The sequence below is a fragment of the Brachionichthys hirsutus genome, chromosome 21 (assembly GCF_040956055.1).
Source record: "Brachionichthys hirsutus isolate HB-005 chromosome 21, CSIRO-AGI_Bhir_v1, whole genome shotgun sequence".
Lineage (NCBI taxonomy): Eukaryota > Metazoa > Chordata > Actinopteri > Lophiiformes > Brachionichthyidae > Brachionichthys > Brachionichthys hirsutus.
In genome coordinates, this window is record NC_090917.1 from 6720500 (window position 1) to 6742055 (window position 21556).

General features: G+C 42.7%; 2 protein-coding genes across 2 annotated transcripts; both read right to left on the reverse strand.

The window, feature by feature from the left end:
* Positions 1–970: 970 nt before the first annotated feature.
* On the reverse strand, positions 971–11554 carry mrtfba (myocardin related transcription factor Ba). Its single transcript, XM_068754315.1, has 14 exons — positions 11392–11554; positions 10369–10434; positions 9690–9745; positions 9518–9593; positions 8936–9097; positions 8223–8389; positions 7947–8090; positions 6999–7246; positions 6319–6469; positions 4230–5234; positions 3956–4078; positions 3647–3781; positions 2666–2726; positions 971–1464 (listed from the first exon to the last, which is right to left on the reverse strand). Exons 1-14 carry the CDS (start codon positions 11552–11554, stop codon positions 971–973), a joined length of 3051 nt encoding a protein of 1016 aa, XP_068610416.1.
* A 2893-nt stretch (positions 11555–14447) lies between these two features.
* On the reverse strand, positions 14448–21320 carry ercc4 (excision repair cross-complementation group 4). The gene is made up of 10 exons (XM_068754697.1): positions 21144–21320; positions 20436–20616; positions 19518–19713; positions 18361–18568; positions 17934–18114; positions 17723–17854; positions 17516–17620; positions 15717–16383; positions 15442–15554; positions 14448–15275 (listed from the first exon to the last, which is right to left on the reverse strand). The coding sequence occupies exons 1-10, from the start codon at positions 21318–21320 to the stop codon at positions 14542–14544; spliced, it is 2694 nt and encodes an 897-aa protein (XP_068610798.1). The 3' UTR covers positions 14448–14541.
* Positions 21321–21556: the final 236 nt, after the last annotated feature.

Below are 21556 nucleotides of genomic sequence, written 5' to 3' on the forward strand. Positions count from 1 at the left end.
TTTGTGTTGGTTTACTACTGGAAGAATAAAAGCTGCCAACCTTGTGAGTTGGGTCCCATTTTTTGATCTCTTCAAAAGAACATTCAAAATAAGATACTTGGGTCGACTGCAGTATCTCCAGAGCATTTTGGCCACATGATCATGATGCTGATATTGATCACTCCAAATTAACAATAGCCTTGGATTAGAAAAACTCACTTTTCCATGTTCAGAGTTGAAGGCGGTGCATCAAATCGACACCCTTCTTTAGTGTACAGCTCTCACATAGCAGGAGGCGCTTTCACCCCATGTCGTAAAACTGAAGTTAAGTCTGTTCTTTAGATTCAGGTTAGTCAGTTAACGCCATGTACAACATGTGGTAGACTGGAACAAAGAATGAGTTAACCTACTTCTCACCAGTAAGACTGGACAGACTGAGTTCTGATTTGACAGGCTCCAGAGACTCCTTGAAGTATTTAAAATGCCTCGAGCTTCATGTAAATCCAAGCAATTCAGATTTCAGCTGTAGTCTGATGTCACTTCTCTGCCAACAACCTTTTCTAGCATATTATGGCACATTATGGGGCGACGGTGATGCAGTTGGGCGCAAATTGGCAGCCGCGCTTCTGTGGGCAGCTGTGGCTAAAATATTAGCTTGACATCACTAATTATGGAGTAAATGAATAATGCACAATGTAAAGCATCTTATAAAGTAACATTATGGTGGCTGCTATAGTAGAGCCTCCTTCAAAGCTGTACAAAGTCCTGCTTTAGTTCAACTTAAATCAGTGTATACACCCCTTCATTTTAGTGTAGTGGGAATATTACAGATGGTATGGTTGAAGTGGTGAGTCTACTATGGTGCATCAATGCCATGTATTCTCCTTCCTCATCTAAAATCTTTAAACGCCACCTCTTTGCTTTCGATCCGTCCACCTCTTGCTGGCTCAGCTGCTCTCATCAGCCAACCGTCCATTCGTCCGTCTATCCGTTAGTCCCAGTGCAGCTGCAAGTCGTGGGAATCCAGAAAGTCTGTGGGCATCCCGAACTGTGTAAGCACCCCCCCGGGACCAGGTGGAATAGTGAGGTCCAGCCACTCCATATTGTCAGACAAGCCAATGTTGAATGAAGATGGGGGTGAGGAGGAATCACAGAAGGACAAGTCCGACGTGTCCATGGGTGAGTACGGCTGCTGGTCCATCAACTGGGCCTGCAGCTCTTCCATCAGGCCCCGTGTGCGCGGGTCTGACTGCGACGGAGTGTCAGCTAGCGTGTCCTCCAGAAAGGCTTCCAGCTGATTGTCTGCAGTCAGAGAGGAGAGGCTGGGGTCGATGGCAGAACACAGGGAGGGTGGAGGGGCCACATGAATCTGTGGAGGCAGCCTGGATAGAGCAGTGCTAGTGGGCAGGGTGGTGATGTTTGCTGTGACTGGGATGGTCTTAGTAAGCGACGCCGACGGCTCCTGTTGGATAAATGGTGTGATTTCTGCAAAGATGGGGGGTAAAGAAAATTAGTCCAAATGTGTCTTAAGGACATTGAAGACCTTTTGAATGCCTCTAAAATTATATTAAAATACATTACTGCAGCAAAATTAATTTAATACAGTCTACACATCTTTTACAGGTTTAACTTAACTTGAATATTATAGATAAAGTTCAATGACTTCTAATGAATGAACATAATACTGTAATAACTAACTGAAAACATCCTTTGTATTCAATCAGATAAACAGGACAGTGTGTCTGGTCCTGTTTGGCTCAGGCGGCCCGCCATAATCAGCCAGAAGCCAGCGTGGGTCCACTAGTCTAGTCTAGCGGTCTACTTTAACACAAATGTCCACAAGTTTATGGGATGGACATAATAGAATGAATTACAGACCAGCTAGACAGCAAGATATCACTATACTGTACCATAAGAGATGACTTTCATGTTAACATGCGGAGAAGAGAGGAGAGCAATGCTAACAGTAATAGTTGTGTCTGTAGGTGTGACATGCTTGTGTGGAGCTTCATGCAGCACCAAACAATCTGAGGTGTTTATTCCCCTGTGGGATAACATTTTAGCCCACCAGACGTTGTACACTCTGTTTAGGCATCTATAGATGATATATATATATATATATGATGATACAGTGGAACCTCGGTTCTCGAACATAATTCACCCATGGACACATCATTCATAATACTGTTCAAAAACAGAGTCATTCAAGCATCGAGGTTCCACTGTAAATATATGACGTCTTTGTCTGCTCCTGTTCTCTCTCACTCTACCTGTCTCTCCCTCTCTGTCTTTCTACCTATGTCTCTCTCTCCTTCTGAACCCAACCGGTTAAGACAGATGACCGCCCACTACGAGTCTCAGGCTCTGTTCAAGGTTTCTGCCTGTTAAAGCCACCATATTTCTCATCCTGATTCCACCTATTACTGAACTGTAATTCTTTAACCATGGTTGGGCCTGCTGCTGACAGCATCCTATTTAACGCACAAACAAAAGTAACTGTGTTGGGATTCAGGCTGATCTATCTGAAAAATAGAACATACAAAATGAATACCTCACCTGCTAAAATGTCAGACGATGTAAAAACCTTTTAGCGCTTGAATGTCAAAAAAATAACTGGAAGACATTTTTAAACTGTTTACACAACAGTGTCCTCACAGTGACCACATTTGTCTGGGTTGGTACTCACCTCCACTCTCTATGAGAATATCAAACAGGTCATCCATTTGCTGGCTCGTTGCCGTGGGAGTCTGAAAGGACGGATAGTTAGTTCAGCGATGTGAAGCTGGTTCATCAAAAGCTGCAGAATTTCTCAACGGTGGAAAACTTAACAGGCCTGTCAGTTTTATCAAAGGCTTTCTGATATTCTGAAGAGTACCAACAAGCAGATTACTGAAAAAGCTTGGTTTAAGTGGTGTACAGCAGCGGTCCCCAACCACCGGGCCGCGGCCCGGTCCCAGTCCGTGAGGCTTTGTTTACCGGGCCGCGCAGAAAGAATAACTAATTTATACAATTTCCATTGTATTGATTATTAGCGTCTAAAAGGCATTTTATTTTGTCCAACGTAGCATTCGCCTCTTGATACGTTGCTAAAAAGAAAATAGCCGTGAACGTGCAAAAATTAATAAAAAAAAAACAAATGTCTTCGGAGAGCTTCTTTGCTAAGGAGAAAAGTCCAACTGAGGTGGAAGAAGCAGAGGAAGAAGAGGACCGACGACCTCCAAGAAGAGAAACCAGGAGTCAGACTTAAACACGGTTTATCTACAGATGCCTGGCTTCATTAACGAGGTAATGAAGGGTTCAAAACTGCTTCATCACACCAGACCAAGAGAGTAGGTAAAGAGACCAAGAACCTGGATTAAAAATCAAGAATGTGGAATTTATGAAACAAAAAACGTGACCACGAAGGACAGAAGCAATTACTGGGACCACAATTTATGGTGAGTAGATATTGTGTAACGATATACCTGTATATAAATATTAATTTAATAGTTATTGCAAGTGCATAAGATTATATTCCTCTTTTTTAATTTAATTAACCCCCCCCCCCCCCCACCCCCGGGTCCGCGAAAAAATTGCCCGGCATGAAACCAGTTCGTAGCAGGAAAAAGGTTGGGGACCGCTGGTGTACAGTGTTGCGTGTTTCGGCTGTGGGCGGTTTGTAGCTCACCTGTGAAACACTGTTGATGTGCAAGTTGTGGGTCTGTCTGATGGCCTCCTCATATCGGGGAGGCTCTTTTGTGTTGAGAAGCTGAGTAAGAAGGGATGTGGGTTGAACAATGAAGGCAGGTTGGGGCGAAGAAGGCTAGAAGAATACAAAAACAATAATTAAGAACCTAATTTAAAAATACAATGCGAGTTAAAAAATAAAATAAAATAATTAACAATTAATAAAGCATATCAGGGACATAGAGGACAGTGACTTACGAACAGAATTTCTTCAGACAAGGCAATCTGACAAAGGTACGGTGTAACTAACTTGGAGCAGCCGGTTGTTGTTGGTTAACTGCTGGCTGGATGCCACCTCCATCTTAGTGGTTTGCAGCTGAGGATCTGAGGCCTGAACCAGGCCTGGACTTGAGCCTGTGGCCTGAAAAACAGACTGATAACAGGAAAACGTGTTAGAACGGAATTTTAACGATGACTCAGACAGTGATGCTGAATTTGTAACCCCCCCCCCCCCCCAAAGTAGATAAACATCCTCTACCAGCCACACCCCCATAATGCATTCTGCTCCTTGGTTGTTGTCTCACCTGCAGGCTGACGGTGGTGCTCGGCAGCTGGATGGTAGCAGCATTGCTAGGAAGAGAGACCGGGAGCAGGATTTGAGTTCCAGCCTGAGTCTGAGGCTGACCCAACACCCCACTTGGGTGGCTGATCAAGAATTGCTGCAGGCTGGGGGCTGTGGGAAGGGACTGGTGCTGGGTCTGGATCCTAGGGCTTCTCTGTGACTGGGGGAGTAGCTGTGGGCTGCTGGAGACTTGGGGCTGGATCTGGGTGTTGAGCTGACTTTGGGTTTGGAGCTGGATCGATTTCCCAGAGGAAACAGTAACATTCTCCACCTTGACCACTGTTGGTAGAAATGAGTGTGTCTGGGAGCTCAAGATAGAGTTGTGGACTTTAGTGCTAGTTGTAGCACAGTTTGACAGCATCTCAGTCTCCATTTTAACCACATTGGAGTTCATGACAGTAGGAATAGCGTTAACAGCTGGTCCAGAGGAGACTTTAGGAGCTAAAGAGGCAGGGCCTTCAGTTCCAGCCATCTTTTCCACTTCTAGCTGCATTTTCAGAGCCTCCACCAGCTTCTGCTCCTGCTCCAACTTCCTCATTAACTCTTCTATTTGCCGCTCCTTCTCGTGGAGCCTCCAGTCCTTTTCCTCCTTCACTTGGACATGCTGGACAGGTGAGGCGTGAGGACCAGCCCAACCAGAGCTCATAACACTGGTTTCAGAAGGAGGCTCAGATATGCTTGAATCCTGCTTGAGAGTGGAGGAATCAGTGGGAATGGGTGACACTGGTGGTGTGGATATCACGGTCTCTAGAGCCATCTGCTGGACTGGAAGGACTATAGCAGGGGTGGTAGTTGTGCTGGTAACCATCATAGGAACAGAGAAGGTGGTACTGGTGGCATCGGGAATGTTGGCAGGAACAGAGGTGCCAAGACTGTCCTGGAAAGGCTTCAGCTTCTCTATCAGATCGGTCTTTGTTCCTGACACTGGAAGGCCTCGCAGCTTTAGCTCCAGTTTGAGCTCTGCCACCTGGACAATTGTAAACATTAGATTATCATCAATTTTGGACTGGTGGTGGAAGAGCCCATTTTAAATGATTAAAGATTAACAAAAGTTGTTAAATATAAAGCTACAACCAGCTGCAAGTTAGCTGAGAGCAAAGAAGCAGATAGCTGTGCTCTGTTAATATTGGCTGTGCTCCATCTCTTAACTTACTAAACCCTTAGGTTTTGACTGGATCTTTCCCCTGCAACTGGGACAGTTGATTTCTAGAAATTGTTCTCAAGAAAAAATATATTGAAAACCACAACATTTTATATCGTGAGCTTTAGAAGTGTATTTTCTTCTGACATCACTTCTATTTTAACAGTGCCTCACATGGTCACAACAGTTGGTATTTGGAAATAATACCTCCTCTATGTTGCTGAATTTTCTTGCAAAGCGTGAGGATCCATCACCTCGAATAAAAACTTGTTAGAAAGTGTTGCACAAGAACAATTTTCACCTTGTGATGGCACATGCAGGGTCTTTATTTGAGGCTTTGAAGCTTCAAATATTTTTTTGGTACAATAAGGAAAAAAGCCTCAAAAGCTTCACAAGGCCATCCGCCCATCTCTAGCTAAATCTAAAAATATAGATAAAACTAGAAAAGCACTATAATTAGATTTACACATCCACTATCATCACCAAAAGGTTTGAAATAGTTATTGGTATCTTTATACACCAACCATAAAACCAGAGTGAACCAGAGTTGTGTATTTTAAACTGATTCTTGAATCTGTAAATGGGGTTTTCAATGTTGATATGTAATATTCTTTCCTAATGTAATTCTGAATCAAATCCAGATGAAATTCGGTGGTGAAATAGAGGTCCGCAACCTACACGGCTTTGTGAAATTCCATAAACATCGGTCGATAATCAACCGAGATATTGAGGAACAACTTTTGAAGCTCCATTGACTGCATTGTTACAGAAAATTTAAAACTGAAATTGCTGTGGCGACGCCTAAAGCCCAAAGTACAGTAGAAGTAGCCTACAATAATAACGCATAATAACGAAGCTGGAAAACATTCTGAAATACTGGGGTAAAGGTCTTTCATGTACAAATAGTTACCTTCATCTCCTCCAGGTTAGCAGGTAACACTCCCGGCTTGCGGTTTGAGAGAGAGTTGTTTGGACGAGCCGGAACAGGAGCAGCAGGTAAAGACACCATGATGGAGGTGGGCAGGCTATTGGTGCTGCTGGTCTGACCCTCTGCCACGGGTCTACAGAAAGAAGAAAACAGGCAAAAGATCAAGCAATTGATGTTGAAGGAAACAAACTACTTTAATTGTGAATCACAAAATTAGGAACAAAGAAAAATGAGAGAGACGGGAGGTGGACAAAGGGCGATGGAGAGAGGTCACTAAAAACAAAAACAGGAAAGAGGCGATCTGTTCCAAACGTAAAGAGAACATTCATCCTGTTCCATCAGCCTCACATGAAGGCAACAGTTCAAAGTCAATATGGCTAATGATCCTGTGAGGACATTCATGACAACACAATAGCTGGTGAAACAACATCCTGTTAGTCATTAATATGATCAGACACATTTGTTATAGGAAAGTGCTCTGAGGAGCTAAAACAACAATCCGGCTTGTTTTCAGGTATTTTAGAAAAAGGGCTGAGAGGCAAAAACATTTGACAGGACAAACAATAGTTGTAAAGACTTGAAAAAATATTAACCATGAAACTCTAATAAACTATATATTTAATACATATCATCCTATTGCTTCTGATGCATTATATGCATACTTGAGAGGTGCAGGTAATATAGTCTGGTAGTTGTAGTGCTGTTGTTGCTGGCTGAGGATCTGCAGCTGGAGGAACAGTTGTTGCTGCTGCAGTAGTCGAGCATAAGAGGAGTCCATGGGTGCTTCACTGACCTCCTGCTTCTGGTCTGGTGGAACATACTGGTGATACTTGAGCTTTTTCACCCTGGGCTTGTGCTCTTTGCCCTTCTTACTGCGACTCTTCTCCGAGGCTGTTTTCTGCTGGCTTTGCTGTTGCGGAGGAAAACACAGTTTGTCCAACATTATTAAAATATGACATGTCGTACAAGTCCAGTCATCGAAACACAACACTAACTTTTTGGCCTGATTTCAGAAAACCTCTTCTCTTTTAAAACTGGCTATATGTGCGTCTGTGTAATGGCAGGCTTTGTAAAAAAAAAAAAAAGAATTTAGCATACACTGACTGCTTTTGTGAAAAGTCATTAGTATGAAAAACATTTTCAAGGCATGATGCCTTTTTATCCCGCTAAACCAAAATGGCCCCTCCCTCGATAACCTAACACGGTCCTTTAAAAGGGGATGAAGATGGGGGAAAAAATAACATCTGCAAAAATGCCATGAGTTGGGTAACATTACTGGGATTGTACCGATGGCATAGATGAGGCAGATCAGTCCACAAAGTCACCAGAGGGGTGAATTGAATCTGAGGTATGATGGAGCACAAGGACCCAGCCTTATATAAAAGCGTTTGGGGTACACACTACCGGTAATGGTAATGATTCTATAGAATGTATACTCAGGTTTTGACACCTGAGACATTTATAGCACACATGTTTCTGTAGTTTTTGTTACTGGTTAAATTAAGATAATCATTAAAAATTTAGGGTACAAAATACAGAATGTTATTTTTTAAATAAACGCAATTTGTTTTTAAATGATTGTTGTGACAAAAGGTTCTTAATATTCTTACTTTGATCAGTGTTGGGCCAGGTTTTGAAGCAGGAGCTGTGGTGGTCAGATGTGTGGGAGGGACGGCAATGTGGCTGGCAGGCAGCTCATTGGTGGAGACGACTTTCACCAAGTCTGTTATTGTTTGTGTAACAAATGGGAAGGTCTAAAAAAGAAGTATAATAAAAGATAATTAGAACAACACAGCAAACAGTGAACGGCAGCAACTTCAATGATAAATAGATGTAAATCTGGAAAGAGCTGGAGATTCAGGGCAGGTATACAAAAACTGTCTGACCTGCAGCACCGCGGTGGGTGGCGCCGGGGCTGGAGAGGGCGTCTGTGGCGCTTTAGCCTCCGCTGGAGAGGGGACAGAACTCTTGGACTCATGACTAGCCGGCTGCTCAGGGGACAGGGCATCGCTGCTGTCTTCATCCAACACCTTGGGATAGTTCACCTGCCCAACTAGGTGATAAAGGTCAGTAATTAAACACACTCTTTCCAGTAGTGGTGATAAATTATTGCGCTAATTGCAATTAATTAATTACATTCATATTTAGCGCGTTATGTTTTTTAATCTCGTTAATCACATTTTTAATCTCTAACTTCACTGTTTGGAAACACGCAGTCGTCAGCGCAGTCACAGCTAACGTTAGCAGCGAAGAAGTTAGCAATTTAGCAAGCCATAGCAAAGCTCTTCGCTAAACTAAACTCGAGGAGAACAGCCTATTTTATGGTAAATGCAGCCGCTGTGATTGCTTGATGTTATTTCAGCACTTTCCTTTGTGATGACAAACAATGTTATTTTTGATGTCCTAACTTGGAGCACCGCGATTGATGGGTCGGTATTCTTTTGTATTTTCTGAAGCAGAGGAAGAGCAATAAGTATACAATACTTGTATAGTTCAGAAAAGTGTTCTTACTGTTTTTTGATGCGTCGACTTACAGTACTTTATATGGACCTGATGTTTTTAAAATATCCACAGTTATTGCATCACTGCCGACTCTTACCGATGATGGCCTGTTTAAGTGTGGAATCCACTGGAAGGATGTTCTTCTCCACCAGCTCCATCGGGCCAGGTCTCTGAGCGATCTTCTCATTCAGGTTGTCGGCCAGTCGGGCTCTTTTTAGTCTCATTTGGGTTGCCTGTAGCGACGGCTCAGCTCCGGTCTCTGAGAAACATACAGAGAATATATCACACTTTGTAAAACGTCTTAGCTATAGATTTCTTGTTGGGAAAAACTTACACAAAGCATCGTCACCATCATGCCTCAGACTTTTCAGTATCAATCTGAATTCTATTAAGGTGTGTAATCAATGTTTTTGAAGGTAGTATGGGTTCTTATATTAATGTCACTTACAATAATTAACAGTGATACAATAATAGTGAGTACCGAGTACTACCCCTCCCTGAGCTGCCACCTTATCGTGGTGGGGGGGCTTACATGTCCCAAGGAGCTCAGTTGTCGTGGCTTTGCAATGGCAAATAGGTCCTAGGAGAGGGGCCAGACAACGGGTCTGCTGCCCCAGTGACCCGACTCCGGATAAGCAGCTGAGGATGGATGGGCTGAGTACTAAAGAACCACCAGTACCTTGCAGGATGTGCATCCTGACCAGCTCTGCTCTCTCTGGACGACTGCAAATTTTGTGCTTGAGGAAGTTCTCAGTCTGATAAAAAAGGGCAAACGCAGAAAAGTCGGTAAATCAGAACTCATTCATTCCTGCTGCTTAGAGTGAACGTTATCTCTCAGCTGCGCGCCTCACCCTCGCTCTCTCCAAACTGCGAATCTGCCCATGAAACGCAGCCGGGCTCTTCAGAGCTGCAACACAGAAATGTTTTATTAAAAGTGTGCACACAAATACGACGTACACCCAAAGACGCTTGAGATGAAGGATGAAATTATCGATACACCGATGTACACGTGACCGCGGTGTCCGTTTGATTTGGCACGCCATTAAGAGCGGAGTACAATCCTCAAAGAGAAGGATAAGTTTATGTAAGTGTACATGTATTGTACAATTAAGGAATATAAGGTAGTCACACTGTGACTGGGCTACATAATCCAATCGAGACGGCTTGAGATGAGATGGACGGATGAATGGAGTGAAGGCAAAAAGGGTGAACAAGAGTTCAGCACTTCACGGAACTCCATCAAGACTGATGGAAGACCATCATGAAGTTCATCGAGAGAAACCCAAGCGTATGAAAGGCAGAAATGAAAGCAAAGGGCGGTTATTTTGAAGAATCTAAAATATAAAACATTGAGCCATTTCAGATTTGTGTTCATTCATAGTTTTGATGCATTCAGTGAGAATCTACCATTAAATGAGGTGTGTCCAAAGGTTTGACACGTAATGTATGTCTGTTTGTATATTATATTAATATATATATATTATTCCACTGCTATTGGGATCAGAGTTTAGACAACAGGTAGAAACTCACGTGGCATAATTCCCTGCTCCACCAGCTGCTCCCGGGTTCTTCTTTGCTGAAGCCTCAGCTGCAGGACTATAAAACAAAAGTTAAGCAAAGTCTTAACTTTTGAAAAACTGGTTGTTTTTATCACAATGTTGAATACGGAAACAAATGGGCAAAACATCAGACAAATGAAAGAGTAGAGCACGGAAACAACTATAAACAGATGTGGTTGTAAATAACATTCACACTAAATACGCAGACTGTGTCCAATAGCATCAGCTTGGGCTCAGGATTCAGGTCTCGAGTCATCTAGTAAATCACGCCGTCACGTTGTAATAAAAATGTCTCCAGTCAGAAAGAGGACTGGCTTCAATATCAAGCTGTTGTCCCCACAAAATAATGTTTTCTTCACGCTCCTTATGTCCAGTAATCTTAGACATTGTTCCAAACATGCGCTCACGTTTTGAGCAATAAGCACCGCAACAACACCCGAAGAGGAGTGCTCACCTTCTCTGAACCCAGAACAGCAGTCTCTGAAGGTGATAACTTTATACCTCTGGCCTGTAGATCCTGTCAGTACTCAACTCAGGGAGTAAACTATCTAATCCAAAGTTGAGTCCACCCACTAAAGCTTCAAATATAGTTTAGTTGTCCTCTCAGCTGCGGTGCAACGTGATTAACTAAACTATACCAACCCACAATGTTGCAATGCTACAAAACACTTTGCATTCATCTGCCCCTCCCTAACTTTTTTTTTTTATTATTGCTTGGGCTACAACGCTCTTCTCCCAAAAAAATGGCAGCTGAGTCCCAACCCACTGTGTCATTTTAGATAATACTGCATTATACTATGAGCAAAGTATCTGCCAATGTGTCACCATTATTGAGTCCACTGTCGGCTCAGAGGCAGCAACACCAAATGATCCTCATCATGCACCTTCCTACCAAACGGTGAGGTGGAGTAGCCCCTCCTTGAACAGCCATTGTGGAATATATATAAGAGGTTTATAAATGTCTTGACGAGGCTGTACAGCAGCAGCTTCTCACCATTTTTGCGTTCATCAAGTGGCGGCAGACTCTGGGCGGGCTGCAGTGACAGCTCCTCCATCTCATGGGTCACAGCCTCACTCTGGGGACTGGGTAACAGCAGACCCAACACACAGCAGTCCCCCTCTGAGCCGAGGTTGCCTCGAGAGGCCGGGGGCTCCATCCTACCTCGAGAGGCAACCGGGGAGGGGCCCCGGGCAAGCAACAACTTCCCTTTGGTTAACTTTTGATGCTACCTCTGTGATGAATACAAGGAACAAAAAGAGAGAATGACGAGTTAGGGGGGGAATATGGAACCTCTGCTAAATAAATACATCATTCAGGAATACTTTATGGGCTCATCATGTAATTCAAAATAATAATCTACGTCATCCTCCTTAACCAAACTGTTGAAATTCTTAGGGTTGCATTTCATCTAAGCCATCTGGAAGAGCTCATTCACACCTCAAGTTATTCATTAAATACCGGGTTGGCTATTATATTGAATAATCACTTCAGACTGCTGCTCGAGGGAAACAACGCCAGTTTGTGCATGAATGCTCTTCTCTGTTCAGACAGGTTTTATAAACTGAACAATGACATCACCAGAGTGCTTTTAAAAAGAGGGAAGAGAAACATTTTGGGGAGCAAAACAAACAGTTTAGTATCCATGGCTTCCCAACAGCAATTTAAGCAGCAGATGACAGACTGCAAAGTGCATTGTGGATTAAAAAAGACAAATTCCCACCCGTGGACCAGGGAGTTGTTCCGGTCGTCGCGCTGTTCCTTGCCGGATTCCTCCTAAAAGAATTTAAGGATTTACTCCTGAGATTAATTTGTTGGCAAGTAGGCTACAAGCCGTTGTTTGTTTTTATTTGCATGTTGAAGTCTTCCCAGATATACACCTCAAGGTTACCTAAATCGTTCTCATAGAACCGCCTTTTTCCGTCTCCACGGCTTGCTTGGGCGCTCAGTGTGGGAGTACTGGAAGCGACTCCGCGTTAGCCGTTTATTTTAAACTCTGCAAATTATTATCTCAGTTAATGCGTAATGCATGTAGTCCAACAAAAATGTCCTCTCCAGTCCCGAGATATAAATAGAAATGATGTCACCACTGTTGGCTCATTGACCAGAGTCACTTTCCTGCTCTGTTCCCACATCCAAACAGTGGAGTCATTTCCTTCTTGAATGCCTCTTTGGACAAAAGATCCTCTAAAAACAGAGAAAATGACTGAACAAATTAAACTATGTCCATGTGAGTAGCACACTGAGAAAATAGCGCTGCGACAGAAGATACCGAAAGAGTGCTGCCTTTCAGGTTAATAATTACGTGTAACAATTTTAGGTAAATGAAAGCAAAGAAGCAAAACGTTCATTGGTGCACTCTTTTCTCTGGATAAATAACTCTAACATTAATTTATTCATCCATCTTCCAAACCACTTTGTCCGTTACTGGGTGGCGTGTCCAGCAGTTAATGGGCGAGAGGCGGGGTACACCCCGGACAAGCCGCCAGTTCATCGCAGTGCAACGCACAGACACATACGGGGCAAGTTAGTATAACCAATTCAGCTAATTTGCATGTTTTTGGTGGTGGGAGGAAACTGGAGAACCAGGAGAGAACCCAGACTCTCACCGACCCGCATCGTGATATCCGTCTAACTTTCTTTGTCCCCCTGAGAGACATGAGGAGATGCGAGCAGACGGTCTTCCATCACAAAAATCTCACAGTGGCTGACAACCTTGGGATCAATTACCCAGTCAATGATCTGCATATTATTTAAGATCAGGCTAATAATTCACACTCTCCAGTGGCCGTCTTTGAATGGACATGTTGTCTTTCTGTATGACTGACGTACATGCATGTAACGTGCATGAGACAGGCGTGATCACACGGCGTGGGTGGGTAGGTATAATTATAATATAATAATAATATAATTATACCATGCCCCGGCATGCAAAGGTCAGGAATAAACGTATGACATTTACATTCTAGCACAAACACCATTTTAGCAAATGAGAACTTGAGAAGCCGCTCGGTTAGGAAGACGTTTTCCTACTTCACCATTGAGATATTACTATTATTGGGATAAGCTAATGTCGTGTAGCTTCTTAAATCCGACAGGTGAGTAAGCTGCAGACCGTTTCCGATGCTAAACTTCGATTTAGTTAGCACAGGCTAACATGCTAAAAACAAGACCGTGTCGCAGCGGGCCTCACCGAATTTGAAGACTTGAAACTTGAGCTTGAGCGAGGCCTGGTTCACAACGGGATATCCATTAATGCCAACGAATACGTCTTCTTTATTTGTGTTTTTCCTTCGCTGGAAGAGAGAAGTTTATTTCACGCAGTAAAATGGCTGCTCCCCTGGTCTGGCTTCGGACGCAGAGTGACGTAATGACGCAGAAGTCCTGCCTTCCTCTGGTCGGCTTTGATCCGCCCACGATCCCCACCGGCGAGCCTTCACTGCATTGCGCTTCACATCCATAGCTGTAGACTGTTGCTCATAAAGCCTTTTAGAATTTCCTAATTATAACAAAAAATGTGTAGGACAAAATTTCACTAAGCTATTGAGATTGTTTCCCCTGTTAAAGTTTGCTTATATAAATACAAATTTACAAGGTAAAGACAGATTACACGTGTTCTCTGCTGGAAGAAAACTTTCCTTGGAAGACAAAAAGCATGTACTGGAATTTATATTAAAAAAAATAAGATTAATTTAGAAAGTATCACACAACGTAAGAGTCAAAATGTAAATTACAATAGTCCTAGACCTAGTAAGGTTAGTCAATGGGTTTAGTGGACTACTCCACACTCTTCTGTACAACTTTATTTTGAAAGAAAGCTTTATCAAATACATTACAGAATGTTTAATAACTATTTTTTCCATAATACAAAACACTTACAAAAAGAAGTGCTTCCAAAAATCTGTTATTTCAGTTCATTCTGTGCATTAATATAATAAATATTTGACTTATGATGAGGAGTCATAATATATACACCAATTTTGCAATTGTAAAAGAGATTTATAATCTCAATTGCTTATCTGGTAAAATAACAAAAACATACAAAGGTGTGATTTCAGTCCTCATAGTTTCAGTTTCATGCAGTTTTACAATATGAAATACAAAATATAATTCTGATGCCAGCAAATAAAATGCTCTCTCTCATGTCTACTTGGCCTTCTGCACAGGAGCAGGCACATCAGCAACATTATGCAGAAACTCGTACAACAACTTGGCATTCTTGCCATTGGCAAGTATTTCTGCTAGCTTGTCCTGGCTGAGTTTAGCTACATCTGCCAGGCTGTCGGCATGTTGTATAAGAGCCCGATAGTTTTTTGCACTGATACCAGGCATTTTCAACAGGAAGTCGTAGGGACCCGGATTGTATTGGCCTGCCGATTCAGTCACGGCGTCAGACTCAACTGTGACTGCCTGGGCTTCCGCGGCATCAGGTTCGGAATGACCTCGCTTAAGATCCAGGAACAGGTCAGCTGTGGTGTGTGGAGAAGGACACCAGATTATACGGAGCCGTGGAAAATGCAAGGTGAGTAAGGTGAGTTTTGAAGAAATATCATGAGATGATATTTCATGACGGAAATTTGATCTGGCCATTAAAGAAAACGGCTTGGTTGGATCAAACTCAATGAGAAGCACTGGTTTCCTGTAGTAGCGGGTCATTGAAAGACACTGAGTGTAGAGTCGTCCACTCTGCAACGAGCCAATCAGATCACTGACACTCTTGCGTTCGACACATGTGTCTGGGGTCAGGATGTAGTCACCGACTTCCAGGGTGACGGGCTCAATGTCTAATCCACGGCGGTGCAGCAGAGAGGGCAGCTCACTGCGAAACTCACGCATGTCCACAATGACTCGTGAAGGCTCTTTGAGTTGTTCCTGTCCTCCTGGTTGTTGGAGAGGAAATAGATGCACAATATGAGATGCTTATCTGAGAAAACCTGGGTCTTTTATAAAAAAAATAAATACAAGTGATACCTTACAGGGAATTTTAAAAAAATGCCTCAAAATCAAAATAAATATTTCAAAATAAAATAACTGAAATAGACATGCCTGCTTTACGGGTGTTGGTTGTGAGGTTGGCAGGCTCCAGATTTCTTGCAAGATCAAGGTTAGTGTCTTCGCGTCCCTCCCTCTCCTCTGGAATCACCATAGTAGCTTTTTCTCTGCACGCAAACACATAAGAACCGATTATAAGCAGATACTTTAATAACACGCGCAGATGTGTTATTAAAGACGATATCAGAAAAGAGTAACGAAATAAATGGTTCTGAGAAGGGATTTAAATTATTCAAATATATTATTGAAAGAGTGCATTTTCGCCTGACCTGATCAAGTGCTCAAAGGCTTGCTTTTCCTTCGAAAGTGATGTCAGGTATTTCTGTTCTTCTGTCGAGCCTCCATAGATGAGGAAATAGACTCTAAGAGGCTTTCCAGGACGGTTCGCTTTGTAGATCTCCAGCTGGCGGACGAAGCCGACTTCTGCGTCGTAGAGCACAACAAAACTGGGCTCCACTTCATGCAGAACACGCGTTAAGCTGTGGGGATCTGTGAGGCCTTTCAGTGGATGAAGTACAGTCAGAGGCTCCTTTAAGACACCGTAGTAGGAATCTGATGGCAAATCCAGCTTCAGTTGCTCTTCCTCACTTTCATCCCTCTCCATCGGTTCGTCCTCATCTCCGCTGCTGCCCATCACCACCGCTGCATCCATCTCTTCTTTCCCCATCATCTGGGTCAAGGTCAAGGATGGCCTATTTTTACTCTTTGTGGATTTCGTGCTTTTTTTCTGTGTGGGCTCCTTCCCTTTGACTTCCTTTTTAGACAAGCCTTTCACGTTTTTGTGTGACTCCAGTTCTAAGGCGGCGGCTGCAGCAGGATCCCGCTTACCAACCGTGCGGGTATATAGTCGGTTCAGCAGCGAGTCAGAGCCATGCCTGATGTACTGCTGGAGCTGGGCACAAGTCCTGTCATCACTGGCACAGATCAACACAGGGCCTGGGGGTTGACATAAGAGAGACACAAATGCATACCAAGGTTAGGACAGTGCATTTTGTTAGCTGATGGGGACTCCAAATCATTACAACTTAATTAAAAATACGGTTGCATTCATTGTTGTTGTGGAGTTCACAGTTATAAAATGATCTCAGATTAGTCATGTAATGAATGTCTGTCAGTATTTGTCCATTAGGAATTACACCTCAACAGTTTGTTCCTTCCTCAAAATTAGGGATTATTTTTCCTTCATAATGTAAAGTGTAACATGAATGATGTCTATGAAGCTATAAGCAGCAGCAAAAAACAGAACAGAACTGTCATTAAAGGATTTTTTACTTTTTCTATGTAAGTGATAGGCACGAGATAAGATAAGAGTATAATTTGTTCCTGGTCCAAGCTTGTTACTCAATTTGCTGTAACCGCAATTACATTCTTTCCATATAAAATAACAGAATTTTTTTTAATCCAGTCCGGCCCTCTAAAAAAACCCAAAGCCAATGCTAATAAAAAGGGAAAAACATGTTTTAATTGCTATGTAGACACACACACACAAGAAAATAATAAATGATATATTACTGTAATATAAAATAAAATGCGATTTTATTACCTTCGAGATGGACGATAGCGGCTAACAGCGAGGAGGAGGAGGGAGGAAGGGAGCGAGAGTTGGACGATATGTAGACACTTTAGACCGTACCGTAATTGTACCTGACATAAACTTAAAATGAACTTAACTGAATAATAGTTACACCTTTGGAAGGCTTTGTGTTCTTGATAGCATCCTTCTGTTTGAGGATTGTACATATCGTCGATGTCCTCCGCTCAAACTGGCGTGCCAACTCACTTACGCGGATACCACAGTCATGTTTATCGATAATTTAATGCTTCATCGCAATCAACATGTGTTTTTTTTCTTCTCACTGAATGAGTGCTCAGCCATCTAGCGTCAGCATCTGGAAGCGTGCTTGTATCTCAATGTTATGCTCGTATCTTAATGCAAAATATTGCTCACAGGCTGGCTCGTATCTCGGAATGCTCGTATGTGAAGCTATTACTGTATGTAAATCTATAGATATTCTATGCATTGTTAACATTATGGACAGACATCACTTTGAAAGGACAGAGGTCTCACCTGACTCATGTTGAGAACTTTTGTTCTCCTTCTCAGTCTCTTGCAGAACCTCAGTCAGCGCCTCCCACTTTGGGCTCTTCTCCAGTTCCAGTTCCCGCTTCACCTCTGAGACAAACACACATTAGATTTCCAACATATAAACACACACACACACACAAAGTCAGTTTTGTCTTTGTGGACATCTGCTCTGAGGAGACGGTTAGTTACGTGAGACAGAAGACGACTTCTGCTTCTCATCCTCTGCTCCCGCTTTCAGTTTCTTCTTGCTCTCACGGACGCGGTACACTCTGCCTCTTGCATTCATAAACATGGAGGTACTGGAGTCGAGGAACAACCACCCTGACAGTTGCAAGAGGAGATATGAAATCAAACAAGTATAAAGGTAAACATCCGGGTTAGCGAAATGCCTCTCGTTTACCGGAGTTGGAGCCAAAGATCTTTTGGTTGGAGCGCAGTGACTCCAGCAGATGGAGGAAGGTCACACAGTCGTACTGGGTGAGGTAAAGCAAGAGGAGCCTCAGCATTTTCAAATCCTGGACCAGAGCCTTCGTCTTTGCTCCCAGCTGGTGCCACAAGGGATCCAGGTAATGACGGATGGTCTGGGATAGTAGTAAGACAAAACAGAACCTTAAATATTAAAATCCCACAATCGACAGTGTTTGGACAATAAGGGAAACAGATTTATTTTTAAAGACCTTGTTCTATCGTGCCCATCTATTGATTGCTGAACCTCCATAGAGTACAGAATTGTTCCCATTTGGACCCTGCTATTTCTTATTTTCAGTAGATTAGATTTATTCATAACATAATTCAATTTCATGCCAAAAACAGTTGAATGTACAAACTTTATTAAAGCTGTTTAACAGTGTGTTCTCCAGGGAGAGGTCCTCTGCTTCCAGGGTGGGGTTGTAGCGTTTGAGCTCCTTCAGACAGGCATTCATGATATCCAGGATGGAGCTCTGGATCGCCCTCATAGCTGGTGTCAATGACACATGGAGCTCTACCACCTCTGGTTTGTGCTTGTCCAGTGCCGCGTTTACAGATGCGTGAAATCTGTTTAAAAATGTATGTTAAAATAGCAATCATATTATCGTTACATCTGTTAGGAAACAGTTTATTGTTACATGAACGATTTATGCCAAATCTCTCCGCTAGGGCCCTGCGGTCCCAAAATGCCAGCTTGCTGTTGCTTGCTGTTGCTTGCAGACTGGGGGGGGGGGGGGGAGCTTTCATTTATCAAGCTTCTTTATTGTGGAATCAGCTCCCTGATTCTTTTCTTGAAGCAGACGCCATCTCTATGTTCAAGAGTAGACTGAAGACTTTACTTTTTAACAAAGCTTATAGTTAATCAATACAATAATCAATATGCTGTCATAGGCCGGCACTGGTGGCTTAACCTCCTATGACACACTCAGCTCCTCCCTCTCTATCTGATTATTCATGTTATAAATATATGTCAGTAATCTCTCTCTCTCTTCTCTGGAGTCTTGTGCTCTCTCTCCCTCTGTTTGTCCCTCTTTCTGTCTGTCTGCATGTCCTTCTGTCCGTGGCGCTGCAGAACCTGGACCTGTCAACTGAGCAGCATTAGCATTTATGGTTTTATATAGCACCTATTTAGTAAGTGGTTTGTTCAGCAGCCTATATGTTGAAAATCACTGGGTGTAGCGTAAATACCTGTTTTTGTCTGCTCCCTGTCTCTCTCTCTCCTCCTGCCTGTCCTTGTCTCTGTCTCTCTGTCATTGTCTTTCTACCGCTGCCTCTCTCTCTCCTTCTCAACCCAACCAGCCGAGACAGATGGCCGCCCACTAAGCTCCTTAGGTTCTGTCCAAGGTTTCTGCCTAATAAAAGGAAGTTTTTCCTTGCCTCTGTCGCCAAAGTGCTTGCTCTTGTGGGTCAAGTTGGGTTCTGTCTTTCCCTGCTAATCCTGTAAAGTGCCTTGAGATAACTTTCTGTTGTGGTATGTCGCTATAGAAATACAATGAATTGAATTGTTGTGTTGCACCTGGGCCAGAGATAGAGCTTCTTCACAAAAAGGTTCCTCATCACGCGCTCCACCTGGCAGAAGCCTGAGCAGAAGGCCGTAGCTTTATCAGTGAAGGCTTTTATGAAGCCGGTCTTGTTCTTCTGTCTGAACAGACGAAGGATGAAGGCCTCTTGACAGGATTCAATGATTTTATGGGCACGATACACCAGGATACCTGAGAGGGTGATAAAGAAGATGCTTCTGTAGGTTTACTGAAACTACTCGACCATAAAAACTGAAAAACGTGTAAACTATTATAAAAATGCAACAAAAACTTTACTTCCGTCAATAAAGTACTTCCTAAAGTATTGTGCTGAAATTATCTATACATTTTAAATGGTTTTATACTGCAGCATCTACCATTAGGATTAAAATGGCCATCAACAGATTACAATATTGATCATGATGTTTTAATCGGGATATTGGCTCCTAATGATTTATTGTATGCTCATTACTTTAAAATAAACCTTTTATACTAATAGTAGTAGTGGGTTTGTCTCTACAGTAGCTCAAAAGGGTACAAACCAAACACTGACTGTACGAGAGTCACCATGGGGGAGGGGGAGAGACGGAGTTTCTTTCTGCAACCATGCTGCTAAGATGTCAGAAAATCCTAAACACTGATTTATAATCATTAAATATTTTTTGACAGCCTATTAAAGCCATTATATTATATTCTAATCTACATCTTTAAGAGTTTGATATTGCATTTATAGAAAATCAGCATTTTGTGCTTCCCAGCTGATTTTGGAATTTCCCTCTTGGGGGACTAATCCTGTAGTAATTAAAGGCATATCTTATCCTGTTGTAAACTCACAATACTTTTGCTTGAGCTGTTGTATCTTTGTATCTAAAGTCACGCGTGGATCTTATCTGAGCCATGATCAGTCATCTGACCTGATATGAGTTGAGCAGGGATGCGGTCGGTGAGGAAGTCAACCACCAGGATTCTGCTGGTGACAAACAGGACCCCTCCTTCGGTGTAAACGTTGTACCGCTCCGTGCTCTGGATGTCGCTGGTGACCGTCCGGGGCAGGTGAGTCACACCATCCATTCTCAGCCGCTCCGTGAAATATTCCTGAGAGGGCGAGAGTACTTTCTTAAACCTGTTTTGCTTGTGCACAAGAATGGCAAATTACAATTACAATAGTATAATGTATGTCATTAAGCTACATGTTATTTATGTATTTATTTATTTCAGGCAATGACAAAAAAAGCAACCAAAACAACCCGTGCCACATCGCACTAGCCACATTTAAACAATAAATAATATGTCACTTCTGCCTGAAAGGGAGTGGGAAGAAGAAAACTTATTTAATCCCACCCCTATTTCTCATAATATATAAACATAATAAGCTCCAGTGTTTCAAACAACAAATATAGACTTCATGATTTTGAAAAATACAACAAAATATCTGATGAAACTGTAGTTAAATGACAAAATAACAATTATTTATTTTTTTCCTTTTTCATTATGGTGTTACCACAGGTAACAGATGACTGTTTAAACAGTCATGCCAACATTAATAATAAACAAATACCGACAATGGTAATGGAAACAACAAGCACTGATGCAAATAACAGATACACAGACGTGTTAATCACCTGTTCAGGGGCGGTTGTGTTGAGTAGGAGGACCAGGCTCCCCGGCTCCGAATAAACACGCATGCAATGCAGCAGGATGCGATCGATCCCCAGCCCCTCCGCCATCACCAGCAACCCATCACAGCTGAACAGACTGAGAAATATGTCGGTCTCAAATTCCAGTAACGGCCCCGACATGATGAATACACAGAAACAGACCTCTGGAAGCGAAGAGGACAAAGTTTCCTCTCACTTCTAGTAATAAATGTCGACTAAAACAGATATTAAGAGACAGCCGCTGGCGCCATTGATACCCTCTTTACGTTCTTCAATGTTTACAACCTGGACTTCCGTTCACGTGACACGTCAAGGAAGAAACAATAGTGACATTTAGAACAGCGCCACCTGAGGACACGGAGGACTGTAGCAGGAGG